A 24,093-nucleotide genomic window follows, 5' to 3' on the forward strand; every position below is an offset into this window, starting at 1 on the left:
GCCGGGCGGTGCGAGAACTTTGCCCCCACTTCTGATTAAATGTATCGCCTTTCCCAGCTCCAGCCCTCTGTGCTGTCAGCTCTCTGTTCCCCACTGAGCAGTCGCGACCTCTCTCTTTCCTCCGTCTGACCAGCCTAAAAGAAAACAAATAAAGAGTTGTTTTGTTGTCCGTGAGGGAGGCTGGCAGGTAGCAGAGCTGCTGTTTCTTTTTTAGCCCTGGAACTGTTCTGAATGACTCAGGCAGGTATTTACGGGGCAGCAGTAATGCAGGATTAGGCTATCTGATGGCATTTCACTTTGGATGACAGAAATGCCGCGAGAAGACCAGGTCTCTTCATTTTTATTGAGGGCTGGTAATTGGCTCCCAGAGGAAGAAAACAGCTCATGAAAAACAAACACAAATGCCTGGATTGTCAGGTCTCTACTGATCTCTAGTGCTCAGACTCTGGGAACAATCCTGGTACGTACCAGCAGGAATTGGCTCCCTGCATGTTTAGAGACAGCCAACGAGAGATGAGAGTAGGACCTCATTTGTCATGAGTCCTCGCAATGGACTATCAGTGGGACCTTCGTGCTCTGTAACTCTAGAGCCAAGCACATTCAACGCAAATCTGCCTTATAGTGAAAGGTTTGAGAAGCTCAGTCTGTTTAATAAGAGAAGGTGAAGAGGTGAGTGATCTTAGTGTTACATGGGGAGTATTCTGAGAGTAGAAGGCTGTCTAGCGGATGAAGGCAGAACAAAATCCAGTGGCTGGAAGTTGGAGCTAGATAATTTCAGGCTTGAGATAAGATGCATGTTTTTTTAACAGTGAGGGTAATTAACTCTTGGGACAATCTACTTAGGGATGTGGTGGAGTCTCCATCACTTGGAGACTTTAACTGAAGATTGAATGTTTTTTTCTAAAATAATCATGCTCTAACTCAACCACCAAGATATGGGCTAGATGCAGAAATTACTGGGTGAAATTCTCTGGCTTGTGTTCTACAGGAGGTCAGCTAGAGGATCACAAGGGGCCTTTCTGGCCTTGCAATCTATGGATCTTTGCTGTTTTTTCTGAGGGGCCAGAGATGGATAACCTTTCTTCCTCAGATCCCTCCTCATCCCTTCTGTGGGCAAAATGCATCCGATCCTACCTTCCCAACTCCACCTCCTGAGACCCGGAAGACGGCCCCTCTCCCAGAGGGGCAACAAGCTTACACTCCTTGCCCCATCATCCTGCCTATTGCTTGCTAGCCCACTTCCTGGTGTGACTGGCGCCCACCAACCTCCCTCCGCTTAATCCAAAGTCAGGCGAGGTTTGGGGAGAAGCAGCAGGCTGGGAAGCAGGGTGCTTTGGGGAAGCTTGCTGGGAAGAAGGAGGGAGCGTTCCTGGGGCAGATGAGGGCGCTTGCTGGGAGAAGGGATGGGCGGGGAGTCATCCCTCCAGGAGCCCCGACCTTAACACACATGAAAGTGGCTGCATCAGGGCTCATTGTTTAGACGAGGGTCCCTGTAGGCTCCTGCGGTTGTTCGTTAAGCGCTGTATAGAAGGCAGCGAACGCCTGTGCGATTGCATTGCTTTGGTCTCCGTTATTAGCCAGTGGAGCAGTGCTCTTTGCCAGTACCATCCTGGCTAGCCAGCTTTGCATTCGCAGCCCGGTAGCTGAATGCTGCCCTTTGCTTGGGACGGCAGAGAAGCGCAGGATTCCTGCCTGTTTCCCTCTGCTGCTAGGAGAGGCTGGCCCAGCACGGGGAAGCATCATGACAATCTTAAGTGCAGGTGCCGGAAGTTGGACCCTTAAACCAGTGGTCCCCAACCTTTTTCGTCTGGCGGGTGCCAGACGAGCCACGGAGGACCGTGGTGGTGGATGAGAGTCCGCCGAAATGCCGCCGAGAAGCGGCAACGTCAATAGGCGAATCAGCAGCATTTCGGCGGGGACGCCTCTGGACAATGCTGCTTCTAGGCGGCATTTCGGCGGATGCTCGTCCGCCGGCCATTACGTGGGCGCACTTAGACACCCTGGTGGGCGCCATGGTGTCCGCGAGCACCGTGTTGGCGACCCCTGCCTTAAACCCATGGCCTGGTTTGCAGAGTTAAGCGCACACAGCTCCCACTGGTGACTGAACTTTTGCTGCCTTCGGGGCTCTGTGCTCCTAGAGATCGCCCCCACTGACACACACAGCTAATCAGCTTTGCCTTCACCACTTCCATTGTCTGCCTGCCTTCCCGATCTCCTGGCACCTGGGAATGTCGATGAAGGCTTCAGTCCCACTAATTAGAGCATCTACTAAATGTCAGCTTTCATAACCTGCCGCTTCTGTTCGGCATGCTGGGAAGGCCTGGAGCTGCAGGGAACTTTGCTTTTCAATGACCAAGAGGATTTGTGAGAGCAGAATGCCAAATGTCAGACGTATGTGTCGGCTCACATTCCTGTGCCCTGAAGCTGTAATGAATTGCACCAGATAGAGCACAGGACTGGGAATCAAGAAATCCAGGTTCTAGACCTCGTTGTGGAGATGGGCTGATTTTAAAACATCTGGAGTGACTGGACTGCGGGGTTCGGTACTGGGATCTGGAGCCTTTAATTATTTATAGGTCACCGGTTCAAATCTGGAGTTGACTGAAAGCTGTTTCAATCACAGCCTAAGCCTCATTCCTAGGCGACCTGCCCGCTAGATCTGGGTGAACTATTCGCATTCAACAAGTTGTTTGTCAAATGTAGCCTTTCCTCCTTTGCAAGTTATCGGCAAACAGACTTTGCAACGGTCAGATTGTAAAATGCGTTCATTACTCAGAATCATTAGATTAATGCTTTATGCAAACGTATTGCATCAGTGCTTAGGCTGCAGGGTGCGCACTGTGACAATTGCCGAGTGATACCGTCCGTCTGCAGGTAATAGGAGCCTACATAAGAAAAAGACCCCAAAATCGGGACTGTCCCTATAAAATTGGGACATCTGGTCACACTAGGTCCAGTACTGTGGCTTTGGAGCCAAAGCTCAAGAGTTCTCTTGCTTCCCGTGCTGTATGCTTGCAGTTGGCAGATGCCCATGGTATCTGTGCGTAAACGCTGCCTCTGAATGTTACACTGAGCTGAAATGGTTGAACTTGAGACCTGACTTCCACTTTCTAACTATGCTTTTGGGCTTAGGCGCCTTGTGCTCCCATGGTGTCTCTATGCAAACTTGTTAAAAAGCCTTAAAATCAAACGCAGAGGTGCTGGAAGGTGCCAGAACAAAACTGCCGAGGACAAAACTTCCCGTCGGTGAGAAAAGAGTTTTGAAATAACTGGAACTTCTTTGTGTGTGTTTGTATTGACAGGATGAAGTTGTGCTGCCTCCTGCTGGTGACTTTATGGCTGTGCATGGCCACCCTCAGCAGCAGCTCAGGTAAGTGAGCGGTCAGATTTTGTTTTAGGAAATGGCAGGCAGTGTCTTAGGTTCCACTCTTCCCACTCATGACAGGAAGCACAGCCTCATCTCTGGGCCTTTGAACTCAGCAGGGATGGATTTATTGCTTTAAAATAGTTGTTGTTTTTATATTCCTGGATGCAATGGGCATCTGAAAGAGTTTTGCAAACACAAGCTTCACAACACTCTGGTCACTAACATTATCCCATTTTACAGCTGGTAAAACAGAGACTCGGTATGGGGGGCTGGGGGGAGAATGACTTGCCCGAGGTCACTTAGTGAGTCAGGCAGGGCCGGGAATTGAACCTGAGAATCTTTCCTTCCTGTTTGGATCCGGAACACGAGATTCTGGCCCTTGAAGTCTGACTCACGTCTCAGTCATGGCTGCGGAGAATGGAACTTCTTGAATGGGCCAAGCTCGCATGCCAGCCTCATTGAGTCACGTTCCTAGCAGGAAATATGTTGTAATCCTCACGGGCCGTCTGGCTCGCATTCAGCTGGGCTGCTCATGAAGAGGGGGATTGTATCGGTATCGGCCCCAGGCTTCCTATCTGGGGCGAAGGAGAGATGTCGTGATTGATTTACAGAAGGAAAACGGAAAGGGGCGGGGAGGGGGGAACAAGCTCTAACTTTATTAGGGAAAACCCATTAAAGACTGAACATTCCAGGCGGCCAGTGGAGGTTCGATATGTCCCTCATGGGCATCGGCCTTGTTGCACCATTTACCGAGCCTGCGCTTGGATAACCCCCTCCCCGGAATCCCTAAGTGGGACCCCATCCCTTGCCCGTTGGAGCTGTCCTGGCTCTGCTGGGTCCCGAGAGCCCCAAGCCCCCGGTGGGTGCGAAAGCGGGTCGGATTCACCTTTCTGTGCATTTCTCCCGTGGCATCAAAACTGCCCTGTCTACAATGTAGACAATCTCCCCTTCCATTTCGGGTAGGGTGCTGCTCCCTGGCAGTGCACCAGAAAGCGTTACCGGAGCATTTCACGCCACCGCTCGCTGCGGTGACAAATCTGGGAAGCCCCAGCCAGTGAGCAAAATCCAGTTCCCCGCAGTGCCGTGGTTTGTAGCTCCTGTCCTGTTGCCTCTGCAGGTGTTGCTGGATTCGTTCGGGCTTGTGCTAAAATGAGGACATCAGAAGCGGGTGCTATGAGTTAGGGTAATATGATCTACTGACAGGGCCGGTGCAAGGAAGTTTCGCGCCCTAGACGAAACTTCCACCTTGCGCCCCGCCCCCCCTCCAGCCCTGCAGCAGCTCCCCGCCCTCCCCGAGGCGCCCCCCCCCCTCGTGGCAGCTTCCCCCCTCCCGCCCTGAGGCGCCCGCCCCGTGGCAGCTCCCCTCCCCCCAGAGAGCCGTGCAGCAGCTCCCCACCCCAGCTCACCTCTGCTCTGCCTCCTCCCCGAGCACGCTGCCCCCACTCTAATTCTCCTCCCCTCCCAGGCTTGCGGCGCCAAACAGCTGATTTGTGCTGCAAGCCTGGGAGGCGGGAGAAGTGGAGCAGCGACCGCGCGCTCGGGGAGGGGGTGTAGGAACGATGTAAAAAAAAAATTGGGGGCACCGCTTTTTGGCGCCCCCAAATCTTGGCGCCCTAGGCAACCACCTAGTTTGCCTAAATATTAGCACTGGCCCTGTCTATTGATTAGACTAAGGTGCCACAAGGACTCCTCGGTCTTTTGGCTGATACAGACTAACATGGCTACCCCTCTGAAACCTGATTAGACTATGGGACTGGGAGCCAGGACTGCTGGGTTCTGTGGCCAGCTCTGCCCCTGACTTGCTCTGTATCCTTAGGCAGGACACTTAAGTTCACATTTTCAAAGAAGTGTCCACTAATTTTAGTGTTTCAGCTGTTGGGTGCCCTCCTTGGGACCCCAGGCCTACTGTGAAAAGGGGTTGAGAATCCATAGCTCCCCTGGGCTCCGCCTTAAAAAGGAGTTAACTGTTATCAGGAAGGGATGCACTTTGGTATCCATGGATGGAAGCACGATATACTGTGGGCCAGATTCTGGTCTCAGTTCATTGGTGTCAATCCAGAGTAACTTGTTTGAGGCCAGTGGAGTTACTCAGGTTGACACTGGTTTAAGTGAGATCAGAATCTGGCCAGATAATAGCCAGTATTTTACAGTGCAGAATGGGTTATGATGGCTGTTTTATAGACCTCTTTATCATATCCCCCCTTAGTCTCCTCTTTTCCAAGCTGAAGAGTCCTAGCCTCTTTAATCTCTCTTCATATGGGACCTGTTCCAAACCCCTAATCATTTTAGTTCCCCTTTTCTGAACCTTTTCTAGTGCCAGTATATCTTTTTTTAGATGAGGTGACCACATCTGTACGCAGTATTCGAGATGTGGGCGTACCATGGATTTATACAAGGGCAATAATATCTTCTCAGTCTTATTCTCTATCCCCTTTTTAATGATCCCTAACATCCTGTTTGCTTTTTTGACCGCCTCTGCACTTTGCTCGGACATCTTCAGAGAACTATCCACGATGACTCCAAGATCTTTTTCCTGACTTGTTGTAGCTAAATTAGCCCCCATCATATTGTATGTATACTTGGGGTTATTTTTTCCAGTGTACATTACATTTATCCACATTAAATTTCATTTGCCGTTTTGTTGCCCAATCACTTAGTTTTGTGAGATCTTTTTGAAGTTCATCACAGTCTGCTTTGGTCTTAACTATCTTGAGCAGTTTAGTATCATCTGCAAACTTTGCCACCTCTCTGTTTACCCCTTTCTCCAGATCATTTATAAATAAGTTGAATAGGATTGGTCCGAGGACTGACCCTTGGGGAACATCACTAGTTACCCCTCTCCATTCTGAGAATTTACCATTAATTCCTACCCTCCATCCTTAGAGGTTTTTAAGGTCAGGCTTGACAAAGCCCTGGCTGGGATGATTTAGTTGGGGATTGGTCCTGCTTTGAGCAGGGGGTTGGACTAGATGACCTCCTGAGGTCCCTTCCAACCCTGATATTCTATGATTCTATGCCAGATTCTGCTCTCAGGGCCTGACCCGGCTTCCCCTGAAATCAGTTGCAAAACTCCAGTTGACTTCAATGGTGCGGAATTGAGGCTTTCAATATACTGGTATAAAGCCACCGTAACTCATCTACCCTCAGTGGAACAGAGACCAGAAGTAGGCCCTGCGGGTCAAATTCATCCCTGGTGTAACCTCCTACCAGGGATCAATTTAGCCTAATGGTGGGCAACCTTCGGCCCACAGGCTGCATGCGGCCCATCAGGGTAATCTGCTGGCGGGCCGTCAGACAGTTTGTTTACATTTGTAAGGCTGCCCGCAGCTCTGAGTGGCTGCGGTTCGCCGTTCCCGGGCAATGGGAGCTCCGGGAAGCGGCACGGGCTGCAAGTTGCCCACCACTGATTTAGCCTGTCTCGTTCGGATGGGTGTGTAGTTACTTATGGCCAAGGATGATTTGAGGATTCATAAATTACTGTCTGTGAAACACTTTGGAGAGGCAAAGCCTTGTATCCGTTCTTGGGAAGTATTGCTACACAGCTGTTATTCGAATGATGGAGTTCCAGTGACTTTATTTCTCCTAGGAGTGGTGACAGCCCCAGAAGCCCAGAGCTTGCGTATTTTAGGGTGTAAAGTGACAAGAAAAGTAGATGGAAATGTCTGCTTTTTTTTTTTTTTTTTAAATGAACAACCACCCCCCTACCCCGTCTTCTAATATTTCCTGCCTCGCCTCTCCTCCTCCATTCCCCTGGCTGTTCCAGTTGCTGGCCAGCTCAGGTATGTTTTTATGACCTGCTACCCCATTGTTAAGCCCAGTTCTGGAGCTGCTTTCATCTCCAAGGTTTATTTTTGATGCTTTGAGGTTAGGTTGTTCCCCACCCAACTTTTAAAGTGAAGTGATGCTGGGGAAAGATGCCAGATTCGCAGCCGTGGGGGGAACCGGGAGGTCTAGCTGCAAAGCAGGTAGAGCAGTTAGCTACCCCCATGTTGTACTTACCGGGATTCCTTCTGCAGACAAGAGCGGAGTTCAGTCTCTATGTCCAAGCTGGCCGCAGCTCTCAGAAGAGAGGAGCCCATTTCACTTAGGTCACTGATCTGAGGTTAGTTGGTCACTTTCAGTCTCTCCTCAGGTGAATCAGATTTGAACTGGTGACCTCTTTGATTCAAGCTCCATATCCTATTATCTGAGTCACCTAATCTTTTCCCCCCGGTTTAGTTTTGTGTAATAAACCAAAGTTATAAGCCAGAGTGGCCGGGGTTACGCTTGGAGACCAGCCAGCAACGTCCATGTCTCACATCTCTTTTGAGGGTTTTGTTCTGTTTGACTCAGCCGTTGATTAAAAACCTGTGAGACGCAGTTTGAGGGCCCATCGAGGCGTAACTGGATTTTGGCGGCCAGGGGCAGTAGTTGCAGTAGCCTTGTCAAAAGGTATAAGTTAAGCAGGGCTGCGCTTGCATGAGACGTCCATGGAAACCCCAGCATGCTGCAAGGAGCGGCCAATGCTCCTGCCTGGTGTCACGGGCACTGGGCTGTGTGAGACGGGAGCTTACAGAGAAGCTGTGGGAAAATGAGGAACCTGAGATCACCAAAGAGCCCCCTGGGCTTTGGATCAACCCATTGCTCGTCCTGCGCAGGGAAAGGGTATCCTGGATGGTAGTCACGTTTGCTCTGCTCTTCCCCCTCCCCCAATTACTCTGCTGTTGTGCAGCTGCACGAATCGAGAGACCACGTGAGGGTGTGGTGTGGAGGTTTGCTGGGGAGCATCTCCCCTGTGCCATTTACCAGTATGTAGCAGGCACGGCAGTGGAACGGTCTTGGGCTGGAACGTGTGTACGAAGGTAGACTCATAAGACACCGTCGGTACGAAGGGAACAGGTAATTGCCCAGCTCCCGCTGTCTGGGTGAACGTACCCACCTTTGGCTGCTGGCGCGCACTACTGTGTTCAGTCTGCTGCCTTCTCTTCCTCCGGAATCGTGACCCCAGCCCCTGCAATCTTGGCTTGGAGCGGAAGGTGGGGGATTTTTCGGTCATTACTACCTTCTACTTTTCTCGTCTTACTGATGCTGATTCTTTAGCGAGCTGAATGTGAGCCTGGCTCCCTCCTCCCAGCTCAGGGTATTGCTGAGTCAAATCAGTTCTGCTTAAGATGGTAAGGCAGCGGCACCTAAAGACGGCAGGAAGCTGCTAAGATGATAGTAGACCAGTGGTTTTCAACCTCTTTTCACGTGCAGACCCCTACAAAATGACGGTGCAGACCCCTTTGGAAATCTTAGCCATAGTCTGTGGACCACGGATTGAAAACCACCGGGATGGGGTATTGCTCGCTGTTGCTTCTGAGATGGGTGTGCTGGAGGAAAGCGCAGATAAGATCGGCTGAAGCTCGCTCTGGTGTTTGCTAGAGCAAAGCATCAGGCCCTTGTCTCCGTATCCACTAAGAAACAACCCCCATCGCTGGCTCGCCGCCTGCTGTTAGCGCGCAATCAAACCCTTTGCAGGGAGGGCAGCTTTCCAAGGATTCAAGACAATTAAAAAGGATGCTTCTATTTGGCAATGGCGTAGTAGCAGATGCCAGCAGGGTAGATGGCTTGTCGCATAAGCAGCGCTTTGTAATGCCATCTCCAAGATTTTAACTAGTGATGGACAAAACTGGGGGTGGGGTTGGTACGGCAGAATTTCATTGGTCAGGAGTTTTGAAAAACAAAAAACGGAAAGGAGCTGGCAAGGGCTTAGAGCTGGGTCCTACTTCTTTTGAACCATGAAAGTTTGAGGAAGTTGGGATAGAGGGTTCTGGATTTGGCATATCTGTAACTTAACCTGCTTTAAAGTCCTTCCCCTTACAGGAATTTACAAAAGAATGTACCCACTTAATAATCACATCTATTATAGCTCTGAGCGCTTTATAAAGGAGGTCAGCATTATTATCCCCATTTTACAAATGGGGAAACTGAGGCACTGATTGAGGAAGTGATTTGCCCAGGGTCACCCAGCCGGCCAGTTGCAGAGCCATGAATAGAACCCAGGTCCCCAGAGTCTCAGTGCCCTAGCTCGTATGTGTGTGTATATCTGTGTGTGCATGGGCGCTTCTGTTGGTGTGTTGTGCTCGTGTGTGTGGAGGAGATGGTCTGTGTGTCCATAGGGGGCGTTCCTAATGGGGGAGTGGGGAGCATTGTGAACAAAGCTGCAATGTTCCAGAATGTTTATTTTCTACTTTCCGGAGGTCGAGCGACACCGTTATTTTCCCTCCTTCCCCAGCACTTTCCTTTGTGCGGAGAGGAACCCCCCAGCTTTGCTCAGCTTCTGAGCAGGGTCCCGGCTCCCTGCTAAGCCTACTCACCCATGATACAGCCAGGCTGAGCAAGGGGGCAGGTTTTTAAAGCAAGAGAGCAAAGATGATAATAAAGAAATCTGCCTGCGTGCGAGGTTGGTGTTGTAACACCCACAGCCCCGGGCCATTCAAAGTTAACTCCTCTCCCCCATCTGAGCTGCTTTTCCCCGTGCATCAGAGAAGAACTGTAGAAGGAGGGAGTCCTCCCTTCTCATCCTGTTCTCAAGGAACATTGAACACGGGCAGTGGCCTTAGAATGACCTTTGTCTCTGCTCTCCGGCCTCCTGGGTTGGAGGTGGATCGTTGGCTCCTGACACACCGGCTGGAACAAGTTTGCCCACCTCCCTGCACCTCGCTTGCTCCCCGTCCCTTTCCCTGGCAGGGTTGTAAACCAGCCTCTTCCCTGGGGCCTTCAGCCGCTGAGCACACTGGTATTTACTGATGCAGGCTTTCCACGACCTGTCCCATCCCACTTCTCCTTTCCCCTTCGGCATGCATTGTTCCTCTTGCTGACACACTGAGATAGGTTGATGGTTTAGGGTGTTGGACTGGGACTCAGGAGAGCTGGGTCTAATTCCAGTCTCTATCATGAACGCGCTGCGTGACCTTTGGCAAGTCGCGCAGTCTCTCGGGACCTGGGTTCCACCAGCTGTATAATGGGTATAACAACACGTAGCTCATCAACCCTTTGTCAATTCAGATTTTAACTCTTCAGGACCGGGACGGTCTCTTCCTGTGTGTTTGTACAGCACCAGGCTCAATGGGGCTTCAGTCTCGAGACTGCAGCAGTACAAATTAATGCTAATAATAGTGACTCTTGCATGCATAATTTTAAAATTAAATTGTATTGGCATCTCCAGGGTGAGTATCCGTGGACTGTAACGGAGTTTCATCAGCTCTCTCTGTTAGGCAGCTTTAATGTGCCCTTTGCTACAGTATCTGAGGGTCTGTCTACACAACAAAGAAAAACTCGCGGCTGGCCCGTGCCAGCCCAGTTGGGCTCGCGGGGCTCGGGTTGCAGGGCTGTTTCATTGCTGTGTAGACTCCCTGAGCTGCAGGGTCCCGCAGCCCAGCCTCCAGCCCAAGCCCAGAAGTCTACACAAGTCCCTCAAGCCACAGAGCGAATGCTAATTCCACCTAGCTTACCTCCAACAGGTCTAATTTGTGCAGGGAACGTTTCAGAGACAGGAAACTGCCTGGGCCTGGATTGTGAAAGCCAGAGCCCAAGGTAGTGTAAGCCCACGTGGCTCCATTGGCTTCAGTGGAGCTATGCCAGCTGAGGATTGCACCCTGAGTTCTGGACGGTTCTCTTGCACTGATCCCCGAAGCCCTCTTGGTGTCGTTGTTCTACTTCGTAGTATGGCGGGAGCTGAACTATCCCGTCAGTATTTAGAATGAAATCCTTTGCGTTGTGGAAGGATATTCGCGGGGCTTGAAGTGTCCAGGGAAGGACGAAATGCCCTTGTCACCTGTTGAGACCGACATCGCCAACTGAAGTGTTATGGGCTTGCTGGCATCGGCAGTAAATACGTTTCTGAACTTCTAATGAAGCCTAACAGATTGGGGAGGGGGAGGGGTGCAGCAGGGAGCTGGCACACAAAACACTGCTGAATGCAATCAGATCAAGATCAGTTTCCAGCACAGATTAAATCCCCCACATCCTGGGCAAATGATACAACCAGCTCTCTCCAAGTCTGACAAACCCAGCAGGTTCTGCATTGTTCTGCGACAGCAGCGGGCTAGTCACAGCAGCAAAGGGCATTATCAGCATTGGGAAAAGAGCCACTGAACAACTGAAGAGGAAGAAATGGCTTTTGTGTGTGTGAGAGATCACGTCACTTGTCCTCCTAGACAAAACCCAACCTCTCAGGCACAAGGCACCCACTATGGTAAATCGAAATCAGCCTGTGGGTATGGCCGCCTGGCTGCATCCTTTCACAGCAGCCTCAGCCAGGTAGGAGGGGGTAGAGGGGAGCCCGTCTCATGCCCTGAAAGGTTTATATGTCAGATGCAACACTTGTTTCTGCTGTCCAAGTTGAGATTGACGGTCCTTGGCTTTCCTTCCTGCGGTCTTGGGGCGTTTATCAAGATTTATGGAGCCAAGAGGGCTGGGGAGCAGTCAACCTCTCTAAAGCCAGACCCCTGCTTTGTGGTGAATGGTGTAGCCGTTCTTTATCAGCATGGCCACCTGCTGCATTTTGAGTTCGTTCACTGAGGTTTGCAGCCCGCCAACTTCTCCAAGTTGGGATTCCTCAGCACGTCTTGACTCCTCAATCCGTGCAATGGACTCAGGAGTTGCTGGCCATTCCTTTCGTGACAGCCTTACTAAACGGTCAGGAAAATTTACCCAGCCCAGGTAACACCTCTCCTTGCCCACCGGTTACCAGAGTGATTGATAATCACGGAAAACCACAATTCTCTTTTAGGTGGCCATCAACCAACACCAACCCCCCACCACACCATGGGCAGTGCTGACTTGGGAGCTCTTCCAAAGTACAAAGGATTGTTCAGGATTGCGGAGTTCATTGGCCTTGAGCCCAGAACTTCAGTATTGCCATTTTGACGTAGGTTTCTTTTCCCCTCTGGCCCTGCCATTTGAAGAAATAAAGCCAACTGACACTTACCCAGCCCAAGGGGACATAGCAAAGTCAGTGGCACATGGAGCGCAGGTGAGAACGAACCCCAGGGAGCCCTCATGTACGGTCCCCTGATCTAATCCCAAGACATCACTCCCTGTTCACAGAGGAAGGACAGCACTCCCTTCCCTTAATGGGAAGCAGAGGAAGGGATGAGGCTGTAGGCTTTCTTTGTGAAAATAAATACCCCTAAAGCAAATAGCAGTAAAGCTTCATCATGCATTTAGCAGGCAGTCACTGACTGAGCAGTCTGCTTTGTTAACAACTCTGAAGTCCCGACCTTGTATAAATCAAGTAGCTTGGACCTCATGCTTCTAAGTAGCTTAGCAATGTATTGGTCACAGTTGGCCTTGTCCATGATGTATGTGTCCCATTGGGCTTTGACCGTGATGTTGGTTAGCCAATGTTTTAGACTTACAGGATGAGATTTTCAGTAGAACTCAGCATTGGCTTGACTCTGTTTCCAGAGGAGTCCCATAGGGGTTTTACCACTGGCTTCACTAGGAGCAGAGTTAGGCCAATGCTGAAAACACCAGCCAGAGAGTTTAAGGGGAAATAATTTTTAAAAATCTAGTTTCACTTTTCACTCTTTATGCCGTTTGCTATCCGCTCTCTGAAGAATGACATGACACCGCTCAGCTTGGCTTCCTGTTGACAGTCCATTTCACTAGGTTTCTCCTGCTAGTTTGGGTTTCTCACGTTCCCAGGGAATACACGTTCAGTTTTCATTGACATTTTTAGACTCACAGGACAAACATTTCTATTCAGATTGGGCCAGATTCTGCAATTCTTACATTTAAGGAGCGCTTCGTTATGCAGGCTAGTGTTGCTCAGTGCAAGGGTCGCAAAGTCTGTCCCGTTCGGTTGTGTTAGCCCCGCTCTTCACTTTGTTTGTTTTTAAATGTCAATTTGGGGCCAAAATACTTCCCACTGTCCCTTTGAGGAGGAGGAGGATGTGCCAAAAGGGCCTGATCCCTGGAAGGCAATGGGAGACAGCAGGATTGGTCCGAGGACTCTGGTTTTCTGTCTAGCAAAGCTCCTCCGATCTCTGCACACATGAGAGGCTGTGGTAAATCCCCTTCCATGTGCACTGTCACGGTATCTGAGGGCACTGCTGCAGCTGACTCAGTTCTCTGTGTGACTCACTCTGGTTTTCTGGGTTAGCACAAGTAGGAGGCCTTGCACTCCCACCAGCCAGCCCTGTTTCCTGTGTGTGTGCAGGGCCTGCCCGCTGAGGCAGGATGTGTTGTCACACCACTAGCCTCTCTTGGCTCGCAGAGGAGAATTAGGAAACACAGCGCTTAGCCAGCACGGTGGCTTTGCGATTCACTTGCATGCCGTGTCCATTTTACTGAGGAGCTTCCATGCGGAGGCAAACACGGGGAAAAGAGATGCCGGTTAAAGAACAATTGACCTTTTGCCTGTGCTTTGTCTTTATTCCTTTGTTATGGACGGAGATGAATGTGGGTTTGCTCTGCAGCTTTTCTCCTCCCAGCCCAGCGTCTGCCCTCTGTCAGACCCTGCAGTGAGCCCCCCTTGATCCTGCTTTACGACGTGTGGGGCCATGAGAATGCATCTCAGGGCTCTGTGCCTTTTCCCATGCTGGAGCACCCTCCCCAAAGAAGTACGCTGTGCCTCCTCCCATGCCAGGTCCTCCCGCTGTACCACCAGCAACCTTGCCCAGCCCCCATGTTTCCTTGCCTACACTATCATAGAAACAGGTCCCTGTGTAGTTGGTGGCACAGTGCCACTGAATTCTGCAGCAACAGCCCCTAAGTCCTGCGGCAACGTTAACCGATTCTGCCACCAGGAAATACCCTACGGTCCTGGCCCCTGCTGCCCCACACAAACGCACACACCGCGGTGGCATAAAGTTCATCAAGGAGGCATTTTCAGGTAAGATTTCTCTCCCTGCTGTCCGGGAAGCCTGGCTCTACCCACGCGAGTCCTGTGAGGTTGCCCTGGCAGGGACGCATATCTTGGGGAATTGTAGGAGGAACACCAAGAAGAAGGCAGGTTCCAGGTGCCCAGTATTCTGAAGGTAGCATCCCCAGCTCTGTCTCCAGTGACGCCACTAGACATGTTGATTTCAGTGGGAGCTGGAGCACACGCAGCAGTTCTTTTCTGCCCACGTGAAAGCTAAGACATCTCTTCCTTCTGGCCCTAGAACGCTGCGATGACTGGGGAGTGGACACCATGAAACAAATCCAGGTCTACGACGGGGAACCAGCTAGGATCAAATGCCCGCTCTTCGAGGCCTTCTTAAAATACAACTACAGTACAGCCCATTCGGCTGGCTTAACCCTGATCTGGTACCGGATTGGGCAGGACCGGGACCTAGAGGAGCCAATCAACTTCCGTCTCCCAGACAATCGGATCAGTAAGGAAAAAGACACCCTTTGGTTCCGGCCTGCCCTTCTCAATGACACTGGGAATTATACCTGCATGCTCAGGTAAGCAGCGCAGTAGGCATCAGACTTTAGGGCATGAAATGCCTTTTATATAACAAGAAAATTGTGTTGCTAGCTTAATATCTTGCTGTCGGGTGATGGCCACTTGCATAAGAATTAATGGTGAAAGAATGTGACAGTTACAAGAATTCTCAGTGCCAAGCCAATTTATATTATAATAATGCTTAGCACCTTGCGGACATTAATGCACATACCTCTCCGTGCTAACTGAGAGTGTCCATGGAGAGAATACTGGCAAAATCCACACGCCCTCTCCAGTAAGGCGCAATCTCTATATAGAAGTGGAGATAGCTTCAGAGGCAGGGTAATATGTCAACTGGATGCTAATTTGCCAAAGTTTCCTGACCCCCCAAAAGAGTTCCAGGGAATTAAAAACAGCTCCGGGTGCAGGAGAAAATGAATGTAGCATCCCCAAAGCAATAGAGGAGCTCTCAGTCTGTCTTCCTTTTTCACGTCTTAGCCCCGTTGTTTTCATGACGTTGGTAAAGGATGGTGCAGTACATGAGTTGTATTTGCAGGGGGAAAACAGTCTTCAGGTTTTTCTAATGCACTGTGCGGCTACTGTGTCTGTCTCAGTGTCTGTCTGGAGTTTTCCTACATGCAAATACGACAATTCAAGCTGTATCTATCTCATCAGAGTCGTCATGTCTCTGACCCAAACTGTGACCTTTAATTTTATTTCATTCATAATGCCACATGTATAAACTAGACCACGCTAATCGCGTTTCCCTCCTCTGTGCTTAGAAACACAACCTACTGCAGCAAGGTCGCGTTTCCCCTGGAGGTTGTGCAGAAAGACCAAGATTCTTGCGTCAGCCAATCAATAAAACCCACCGAAGAGCTGTTCTATTTGGAGCATACTAACGAGAAGATCATTTGTCCGGATATTGATGGCTTTTATCCTCCCAGCATAAAACCAACTGTCCACTGGTACAGGGTAAGAAAGGGAGTAGTGGGACTGTAGCCTGGGCCAGGCAGCGGGGTGCAGTGCTTCTCACCTGAAAGAGACAGCTGTGCGATCCTTGCCATAGACAAACCAGGAGGCCAAATTCTACCCTAAACTCCCTGATGCAGCTCCACTGACATTACTGGAGCTGCTGCCACAATCTCGCTCCCTTTGAAGTCAGCAGTAAAACGTCCCTTGCTGGCACTGACGCAGGATTGGGGCCTAGATTAATCAGACTGGGACTCTTCAGCTTGGAAAAGAGATGACTAAGGGGGGATATGATAGAGGTCTATAAAATCATGACTGGTGTGGAGAAAGTAAAGAAGGAAGTGTTATTTACTCCTTCTCATAACACAAGAACTAGTAGTCACCAAATTAAATTAACAGACAGCAGGTTTAAAACAAACAAAAGGAAGTATTTCTTCACACGATGGACAGTCAACCTGTGGAATTCCTTGCCAGGGCATGTTGTGAAAGCCAAGACTATAACACAGTTCAAGAAAGAACTAGATAAATTCATAGAGGACAGGTCCATCAATGGCTATTAGCCAGGATGGGCAAGGATGGTGTCCCTAGCCTCTGTTTGGAAATGGGCAACAGGGGATGGATCACTTGATGATTACCTGTTCTGTTCATTCCCTCTGGGGCACCTGGCATTGGCCACTGTCAGAAGACAGGACACTGGGCTAGATGGCCTTTTAGTCTGACCCAGTATGACCGTTCTTATGTTCTAACAAGGAAGAGTTTAGCCGTAGGGTGGCCTTCTGGAGAGGGCAGTAGACCAGGTCTCAGGAAATCTTGGTTCAGTTCCTGGGCTGTTGAATGACCTTGGGCAGGTCACATGCCCATTCTGTGCCTCAAGGTTTCCCCATCTATAAAATAGGGCTAGCCATACTGACCTCCTTTGTAAAGCACCTGGACATCTACGTCCCATTTATTACTATTAGGTGAAGAGGTTGGAAAGTGACGAGTGATTTTTGGGGGCCCGACTGGAGGCATCGCCTGAAAATTAGGCCCCTCTCCGGTGTCTGCAGTTGCGGTGTCTGCTCCTCACTTTTTAAAATCTTGATGTCTCCTTTGAGGTTTTTGAGATTCCGCTTGCCGTGGCTAGCGACAGGCATTGCAGTGTCCAGCTCCGTGCCTGGCAAGGCTAGGTGACACAGGGGTAAGAATGTTAGGGGCTGCCTGCCAAGCCGGCAGGGAGAGAATCCCCGAGGTAGTCTCAGTGGAGATGCCGCCACACAGGGCTGGGAGGCTAAAATCGCCAATGTTTTGTACAGCGGTTTGAGATTCTTAGATGGAAGGTGCCGCAGGTGTGCAGCTAGTTGCTCACTAACGACATTTGGGAATTAGTGTATCTGGTCTAACTTCCCTTTGGGCCAAGAGGAATAGCTTCATTTTGGTGGTTTACATGACTAATTTGTATCATCTATTGATGTTCAAATATTGACAATCAATTAGCAGAATGAAACAAAGAGCCCCACTTAAATCATTTTGCAGACAGCAAGCCGTAAAAGTCATTTGGCCTAGTAAAAGCCATTAACAATGGTATATTACCTCTGTCTTCAACTGTCACATTAAGATAAATCTGAGTTGGAAACGCACCATTCAGAAATAATCACTTGGAAAACGTACAAATCTTTGGCTTTTATGACAGTCAAGTTATCATCAGCATATTTAGAGGATATAAACCTTTCTGAAAAGGGGCCTGTAACTTGGCACTTGGGACAGGTTCCCTGCTTTTTCTGACAAAGAGGAAGGCTTATTAAGGTTCCTGTCCTGTGGATTTCTTTTGGTCAGTTGCTCATTTTGAGTCAAATCCTCAGCTGACATCCATCAGCGTAGTCTCATTGAGAGCAAAAGTGCTATGCCAGCTGCAGACGTGTCCGTGCAACTTGGTGTCAGTTTGTGAACAGAGTTAAGTTTAGTTCTTGTCCTTTTTTTTACTTCTGTATCTTTCTTTCTTCTGGGCCCCTCACCCTTCCAGCATCTCAGCATCGCTAAGAGCTCTTTCTCTTATAGAACCTGATAAATCAGAGCTGGAATAAACCTACTAGAGTCATCTACTCCTTCGCCTTGCCTATTCAAGATTATTCTTTGCAGTATCTGCGCTCGCTGTCATAGAGAGAAAGAAGAAAAACCCAACACACGAAGGGGAGCAGTAGAGACAAAATTTTATTAAGGCAGTTTTGTTGGTGCCTGGATACTCCAGTGATTAAGAACATAAGAACATAAGAAAGGCCGTACTGGGTTAGACCAAAGGTCCATCTAGCCCAATATCCTGTCTACCGACAGTGGCCAATGCCAGGTGCCCCAGAGGGAGTGAACTTAATAGGTAATGATCAAGTGATCTCTCTCCTGCCATCCATCTCCACCCTCTGACAAACAGAGGCTAGAGACACCATTCCTTACCCATTGTGGCTAATAGCCATTAATGGACTTAACCTCCATGAATTTATCCAGTTCTCTTTTAAACGCTGTTTTAGTCTTTTAAACGCTGTTATAGTCCTAATTAAAAGCATTGGAAGTGCAAAGGTGGTTAAGGTTTTACTTGCCAGCGTGTTCCATCACTTCTCTTGTAAACTTTTCCGCAGCCCCATAGCTCTTGTTCTGGGACTTTTCCCCTAATCTCCAGCCAGAGGTTTTCCTTTTTAATTTCATCCCATTATACCCCTTGGTACTGAGCTAAATAATTCTTCTCCTTTCTTGGTGTTTGTACCCTCTAAATAACCTGTAGGTAGTTACGTCTCCCCTTTGTTCACTGCTTAGCTAAACTGTGTGCATTTATGGGCTGGTTTCCAGAGGGGCTGAGACCCGCAGATCCAGTTGGCTTTGGTGGGTGCTTTGAAAATCACAGCCTAAAAGAGCCTAATGGCCCAGGAGTTTAAGGGATGTTATGGCAGGAGACACTAGCAGGTGCTGTTACAGTCTCACCTGTTCGCTTTCTTACAGCGCGAGCAGCGTACAGTCCGAAGACATGCTGTATGGTTAGTTTTGTGATGTGGAATCTTTGGGGGAGCTGTTATAACAGTAAGGGAGTTTGCTGTCTGTCTCAATCTCTCTAATTCTTGAGGCAGAGTTGCTCCCTGGGAACCAGGCATTGGCTGATATTTCTGAAAGAGGGGATTTGCCTGCAGGCTGTTTGTAGCATCCTCTGTTCCGGCACAGGTGCCTATAGTGTGAAAAAAGAAGTTAAACAAAGGCAGTACCCAACTCCACATCAGTGATCTCTCCATCAATGGGAAACTGACCTGAAGAGCCCCAACAACTCATACCGCTTGGAAGAGAGGCGAAGAGGAATTAGACATACAGTTCAACGGGAGCTGGGTGCCTTGATTCCTTCCAGTTCCTTGGACTATCCCAGCCTTAATCTTTCCTGAAAAGTAACTTGCTCCATCTGGGGAAACCGAGGCAAAGGGTGGACAAATGTCCCCCTCACCTTATTGGACTCATGAGATTTTGATGCTGTAGAACTTAGACCTTTGCCTGAATTGAATCAAAATCCAAATACTGCCTGCTAGGCTTATTCCAAGCAGAGCTTTAGATTTTTATAGAGGGATTGAAAACAAGTTTCTGAACTTTTGTTCCAACAATGTAAGTGTTTTGCTGTCTGCTTCTAGAACTGTGTGTTGGTGAATGGCTTCCACGACCGATATCCCAGAGACTCAACACTCATCATTGGCATTGTCCGCGGTGCGTACCAAGGCAACTACACCTGCATTGTGAGCTACACGGAGAACGGAAGGACCTACAACCTCACCAGAAGCATAAGGATGAAGGTAGTAGGTAAGGAGGATAAAAAAACCATGCAGAATTGTAGCGGCAGAGATGAAAAGATCTGGAGAAGGCTCTTGCGGGCTCAATCAGTGACTGACTATTGGTCCCATCTCTGACTCCTTGGCATAAATTAATTAATCTGCCACCACCAGGTGTGTATTTCGGTTTGCTGGGGTCAGCCTCCCCCGGCGTGTGAATGCCCAGGACACATCTCCGGCTGGGTGAGTAGTGCAAGTGAGGATGAGATGATCTAGGCTGGCCTTTGCTGGCATCGCCTCGTTACGGTCTGTCCATGGTGCTCTCAACTCACGATTAGAAACAGTGTCTCATTTTTCCAGTGGCTGCTGTATGTTTCCTACCATCTCTCAGGCTGTATTGTAAAACTAGCAGGCTCATCTGTTCAGACGGTAGGATCTTCAGGGCAGAGATTGTCTCTTCAGAGCTGCCTACAGTGTGCGTAGCACACACATGTGGTGCTATGCAAGTAACAAAGAATGCTCAGTCTAAGGCCTTGGCTACACTGGCAATTCACAGCGCTGCACTTGTGGCGCTCAGGGGTGTGAAAAAACACCCCCCGTGAGCGCAGCGAGTGCAGCGCTGTGAAGCGCCAGTGTAATCAACGCCTGCAGTGCTCGCTTGCAGCGCGGCACGCTATTCCCCTCAGAGAGGTGGCGTACTTGCAGCGCTGTGAGTGAGCTCTCAGCTCGCTGCCGTGGCAGCGCTGTGAATCCGCAAGTGTAGCCAAGGCCTAAGTGGCAGCAAACGCAATGCAGAATGTAAAGCCCTGGTAGACACTAGAACGTGCTTGTGTCACGTGGTAACAGCTGCTCACGGAATGCCTGGTAGGAGGAGAGAATACTGCTGGCAGGAAAAACCAGTTTTTGTTGTTGTTTTTAAAGAGCAGCAGTAGAAAAATCTGTGGGATAGGGTGAACTGTAGGTAAAGGCCGAAATGCCTAGATGGAGGTGTGATTCCTCCGGACTGCAACTGGGCCCAGATCATCTATCCAGACAGCCCTATACTTGGGGGTTTTCAAAATCTGGATTGGGCACCAAGTTTTGTGACTGGGACCACTCTCTACTCAGATCAGCTTCTGCTCTTTGGGACATATGCACAATTCTTAGCAATTCCAGCAGGAGATGGGTACACACATCTGGGGGCTCAGGGAAGCGGGGGGCGAGTGACCCTAGTTTGCGGTCACAGAGGGTAGGGTATATGCAAATGGCTAGTTACTATAAAATAGTCTGAAATCATTCAATATCCTAACGAAGACTGATTGTGTTTTCAACTGGGACCCCGGGGGGGATTCTGTTTTCTGTTCTGCAGGGTCTCCAAACAAGGCAATGCCACCGCAGATTCTCTCTCCAAATGCGAAAATAATCTACGAACTCGAAGCAGGTAAATCACAGTGGTAGCTGCCCACAGTGATGGGGAAGATTATCTTAAGCCATGTAATTAACAAGCACAGGGGTTCATTTCGGTTGCCTGCTTTCCCACGGCTCTCCTTCGCGTCTTTACTTGAAGAATATGGGGGCCAGGATTGCTTTGCAAGCAGCATGGGATCCTCTCTCTTTTCTGTCGCTTCCAAATTGCCGAAGCCCAATTATGGGACACGAGAACACAGCTTAAGGCAGTTCTTTGAGCAGACAGACTTACTGAAATAATAAACATGGAAATCAGGCTCCAGCTGGTAGGAGCAGCTTCAGAAGCAGAGAAGGGGGTAAAATGGGGCGCAGCTGGGGGCGTCCGTTCCTCAGAAGTGGCCAAGACAGGGATCTGCAGACATTCAGAGAACTTTCTACAGGTTTAACTGGACTTTCTCTGCCCCGTGCTGATTGTCTGGTTGTGCTAACCCTCCCCTCCCACAGTCTCCTTAGCTTATCTTCACTCCACACCTGCCTGTCTTCTCTCCTGCCCTCTCTCCCACCCCTTTCTTTCTATTTAGCCGATCTCCTCCTAAAATTATGCCCACCCTCACATAGTTCACTCTGCTGGTGTGTTTTCCCGCTTCCCCGGCCCTCTGCCTGTCTGGTCTCTTTAAATTGTTAGCTCTTCGGGGCAGGGACCGTCTGATACTCTGGGTTTGCACAGCTCCTAGCACATTCTTTGTTGATCGTTAGGCACGGACAGCTTCTGGGAGCTGCAGTATTACAAGTAATAAATAAATAATAAACATGATTCATAACAAGGAGGAAGATCTTGTCCTGAAGGCACTGGATTTGGGCTCAGGAGATCTGGGATCAGTCCCTGCTCTGCCACAGACTTCCTGTGGGACCTTGGGCAAGTCATTTACTCTCTCTCTGCCTCAGTTCCCCATCTGTAAAATGGAGACAATAGCCCCGTCTGGCCTCCCAGGGGTGTTGAGAATAAACCAATTATTGTGTGTGGGGGGGGACCCCACTGTCATGGGGTTCACTGGCAGCTGGGGGTGCCTCCTCCTGGCCGCTCTGGGACCAGCACCATCCAGGGCCAGGGCCCCCCTTCTGCTGCTTGCTGCACATCCTACTGCTGCACTCTCTGTGACACTTGGCCCTCTGGCCAGGTCGCTGTGCGCGCTTCCCCCTTAGGGGGTATCACAGTCTCTTCAAAGCCATCTTCCCAGTCACTGCCTAACTGGTGCCACTTCCCCAGTGGCAGGTAGGGGAACCCGGGCCCACCCTCTACTCTGGGTTCCGGCTCAGGGACCCTCCACTCTGCAGCCACGGGCTGTTCCACCCTGGACTTTGCTGCCTTTTCCCTGAGCCCTTCCTTACCTTCCGGCTCTCCCCACTTCTCTGGGTTTGCCAGCCCCACAGCTCAGTGCTCCCAGGGAGTAACCGTAGGCTACTTGCCTCGGTAGCCCCAAACACACCTCCCTTTTCCCTGGCAGTAACTGCAGGCTGTTTCCCGCGGCCCCCTCTGTTATCAGCTTTCTGCCTTTATAAACCCAGCCCATTCCTCCTCTGGGCTTCCTCAGTCAGCCAGGGGATTACTTAAACCTCCTATTGCCCTCAGCTGTGGCCTGGCTGGTTGATTGGCCTGCTCCTTAGCCTACATTAACCCCTTCAGGGCAAGTATGGGGTGAACACCGCACCACAGGCGCTCACAATGTGGTGGTAGGAACCACTTAAGTACCTGGTTAGGGAGAGAGTTGTTTGTTTGTTTGTTTGCTGTTTATTTGTAAAACAAAAGTGAAATATTCCCACTACTGCACGGTTATCAGACATTTGAAAATGTATTTTGGCCACATTCCTGGTAGTTTTTGTGTCTTTTGCTAGTTGCTCTTCAGAATCTTTTTTTGACCTGCCTGATTATACTTTTACACTTGACTTGTCTGAGTTTATGCTCCTTTCTATTTCCCTCAGTAGGATTTGTCTTCCAGTTTTTAAAGGATGTCTTTTTATCTCTACCCGTCTCTTTCACTCTGTTGTTTAGCCGTGGTGGCATTTTTTTGGTCCTCTTCCTGTATTTTTTATTTGCAGTATACATTTAGTTTGAGCCTCTATTATGGTGTTTTGAAAAAGCTTCCATGCAGCTTGCAGGCATTTCACTCTTGTGACTGTTCCTTTTCATTTCTAGTTACACTCGGGCTATGAAAGGCCTTGGACAGTAGAAGCGATGCAAGGCTGCTGCTGCTATGTCCACTTCACCCTAATCCTCTGCTCCTAGGTGCCGAGCTTGTTGTGCCCTGCGAAGTTTACTTCACCTTTCTGAAGGACTCCCGAACGGAGCTTTGGTGGACGGTTGATGGAAAAAATACAGACGATATCACGGACTTGAAAATAAAAGTCTCCGAAAGGTAACGTTTCGTAACGTTCATTGCATAGCTTTTTCAGCCCTCTCCGCTAGCCGCACACGGGATCCCACAGAGAGAGGCCTGGGGTATTCAACAGCACTGCCCCTTTTGGCAACACCTGGAGCTCCCAATGGAAAAAGCCTGTTCAGGTTATTGGCAAGTCTCAAACGTTAGGAGCCAAGGGTCACTCGTTTCTTAGTGTTAGTCAGATCAAATCCCTTCAGGGTGCAGTGCAGCACCCGTGCGTAGTTATGATACTTAACCACGATCTGCTCATTGTTTGTCACCAAGTTTTCTTTCAAAAGAGACATCGTTAAGAGACTCCATAAGCTAACGAGAGCTCATCATTGGGAATAGCATCACAAACTGGCTAGGGTGTGCCACTGCCCTCTAAGGAACATAAGAACATAAGAACGGCCGTACTGGGTCAGACAGTCATCATTTTGTTCATAAGAATATTAATAAATATGATGGGTAGTAGAACCAATCCATAATTAGCTTGGGGATGAAACAGAATTCATTTGAAGATGAGCATTATCATCATTAGAATGCCATGTACATAAGAATGCAGGCCTTGCTTACAGGATGGGGCACCCTAAGCAGTGACTCTGAAAAAGATTTAGGGGTCATGGTGGATAATCAGCTGAACTTGAGCTCCCAGTGTGATGCTGTGGCCAAAATAGCTAATGTGATCCTGGGATGGAGGGCAGGGGGATATAAAGTAGCAGAGCGATTATTTTACATCTATTTGTTGCCGTAATTTCCAGCCACTGCTGGCATAGTGTGTCCAGT

The 24,093-nt window shown here is 49.5% G+C and overlaps 1 protein-coding gene across 3 annotated transcripts in view; it reads left to right on the plus strand.

Annotated features, from left to right (window-relative positions):
• Window positions 1–24,093, plus strand: part of IL1RAP (interleukin 1 receptor accessory protein) — a 64,773-nt gene that overhangs the window by 18,631 nt on the left and 22,049 nt on the right. For all 3 annotated transcript variants that reach the window (XM_054040812.1, XM_054040810.1, XM_054040811.1), the window contains exons 2-7: window positions 3,303–3,370; window positions 14,500–14,785; window positions 15,548–15,740; window positions 19,370–19,535; window positions 20,853–20,924; window positions 23,175–23,304. In XM_054040812.1, coding sequence (XP_053896787.1) covers window positions 3,304–3,370; window positions 14,500–14,785; window positions 15,548–15,740; window positions 19,370–19,535; window positions 20,853–20,924; window positions 23,175–23,304 — 914 coding nt within the window. In that variant the 5' untranslated portion in view covers window position 3,303. The remainder of the gene's footprint in view (window positions 1–3,302; window positions 3,371–14,499; window positions 14,786–15,547; window positions 15,741–19,369; window positions 19,536–20,852; window positions 20,925–23,174; window positions 23,305–24,093) is intronic.

The sequence above is a fragment of the Malaclemys terrapin genome, chromosome 9, assembly GCF_027887155.1.
Source record: "Malaclemys terrapin pileata isolate rMalTer1 chromosome 9, rMalTer1.hap1, whole genome shotgun sequence".
Taxonomy (NCBI): domain Eukaryota; kingdom Metazoa; phylum Chordata; order Testudines; family Emydidae; genus Malaclemys; species Malaclemys terrapin.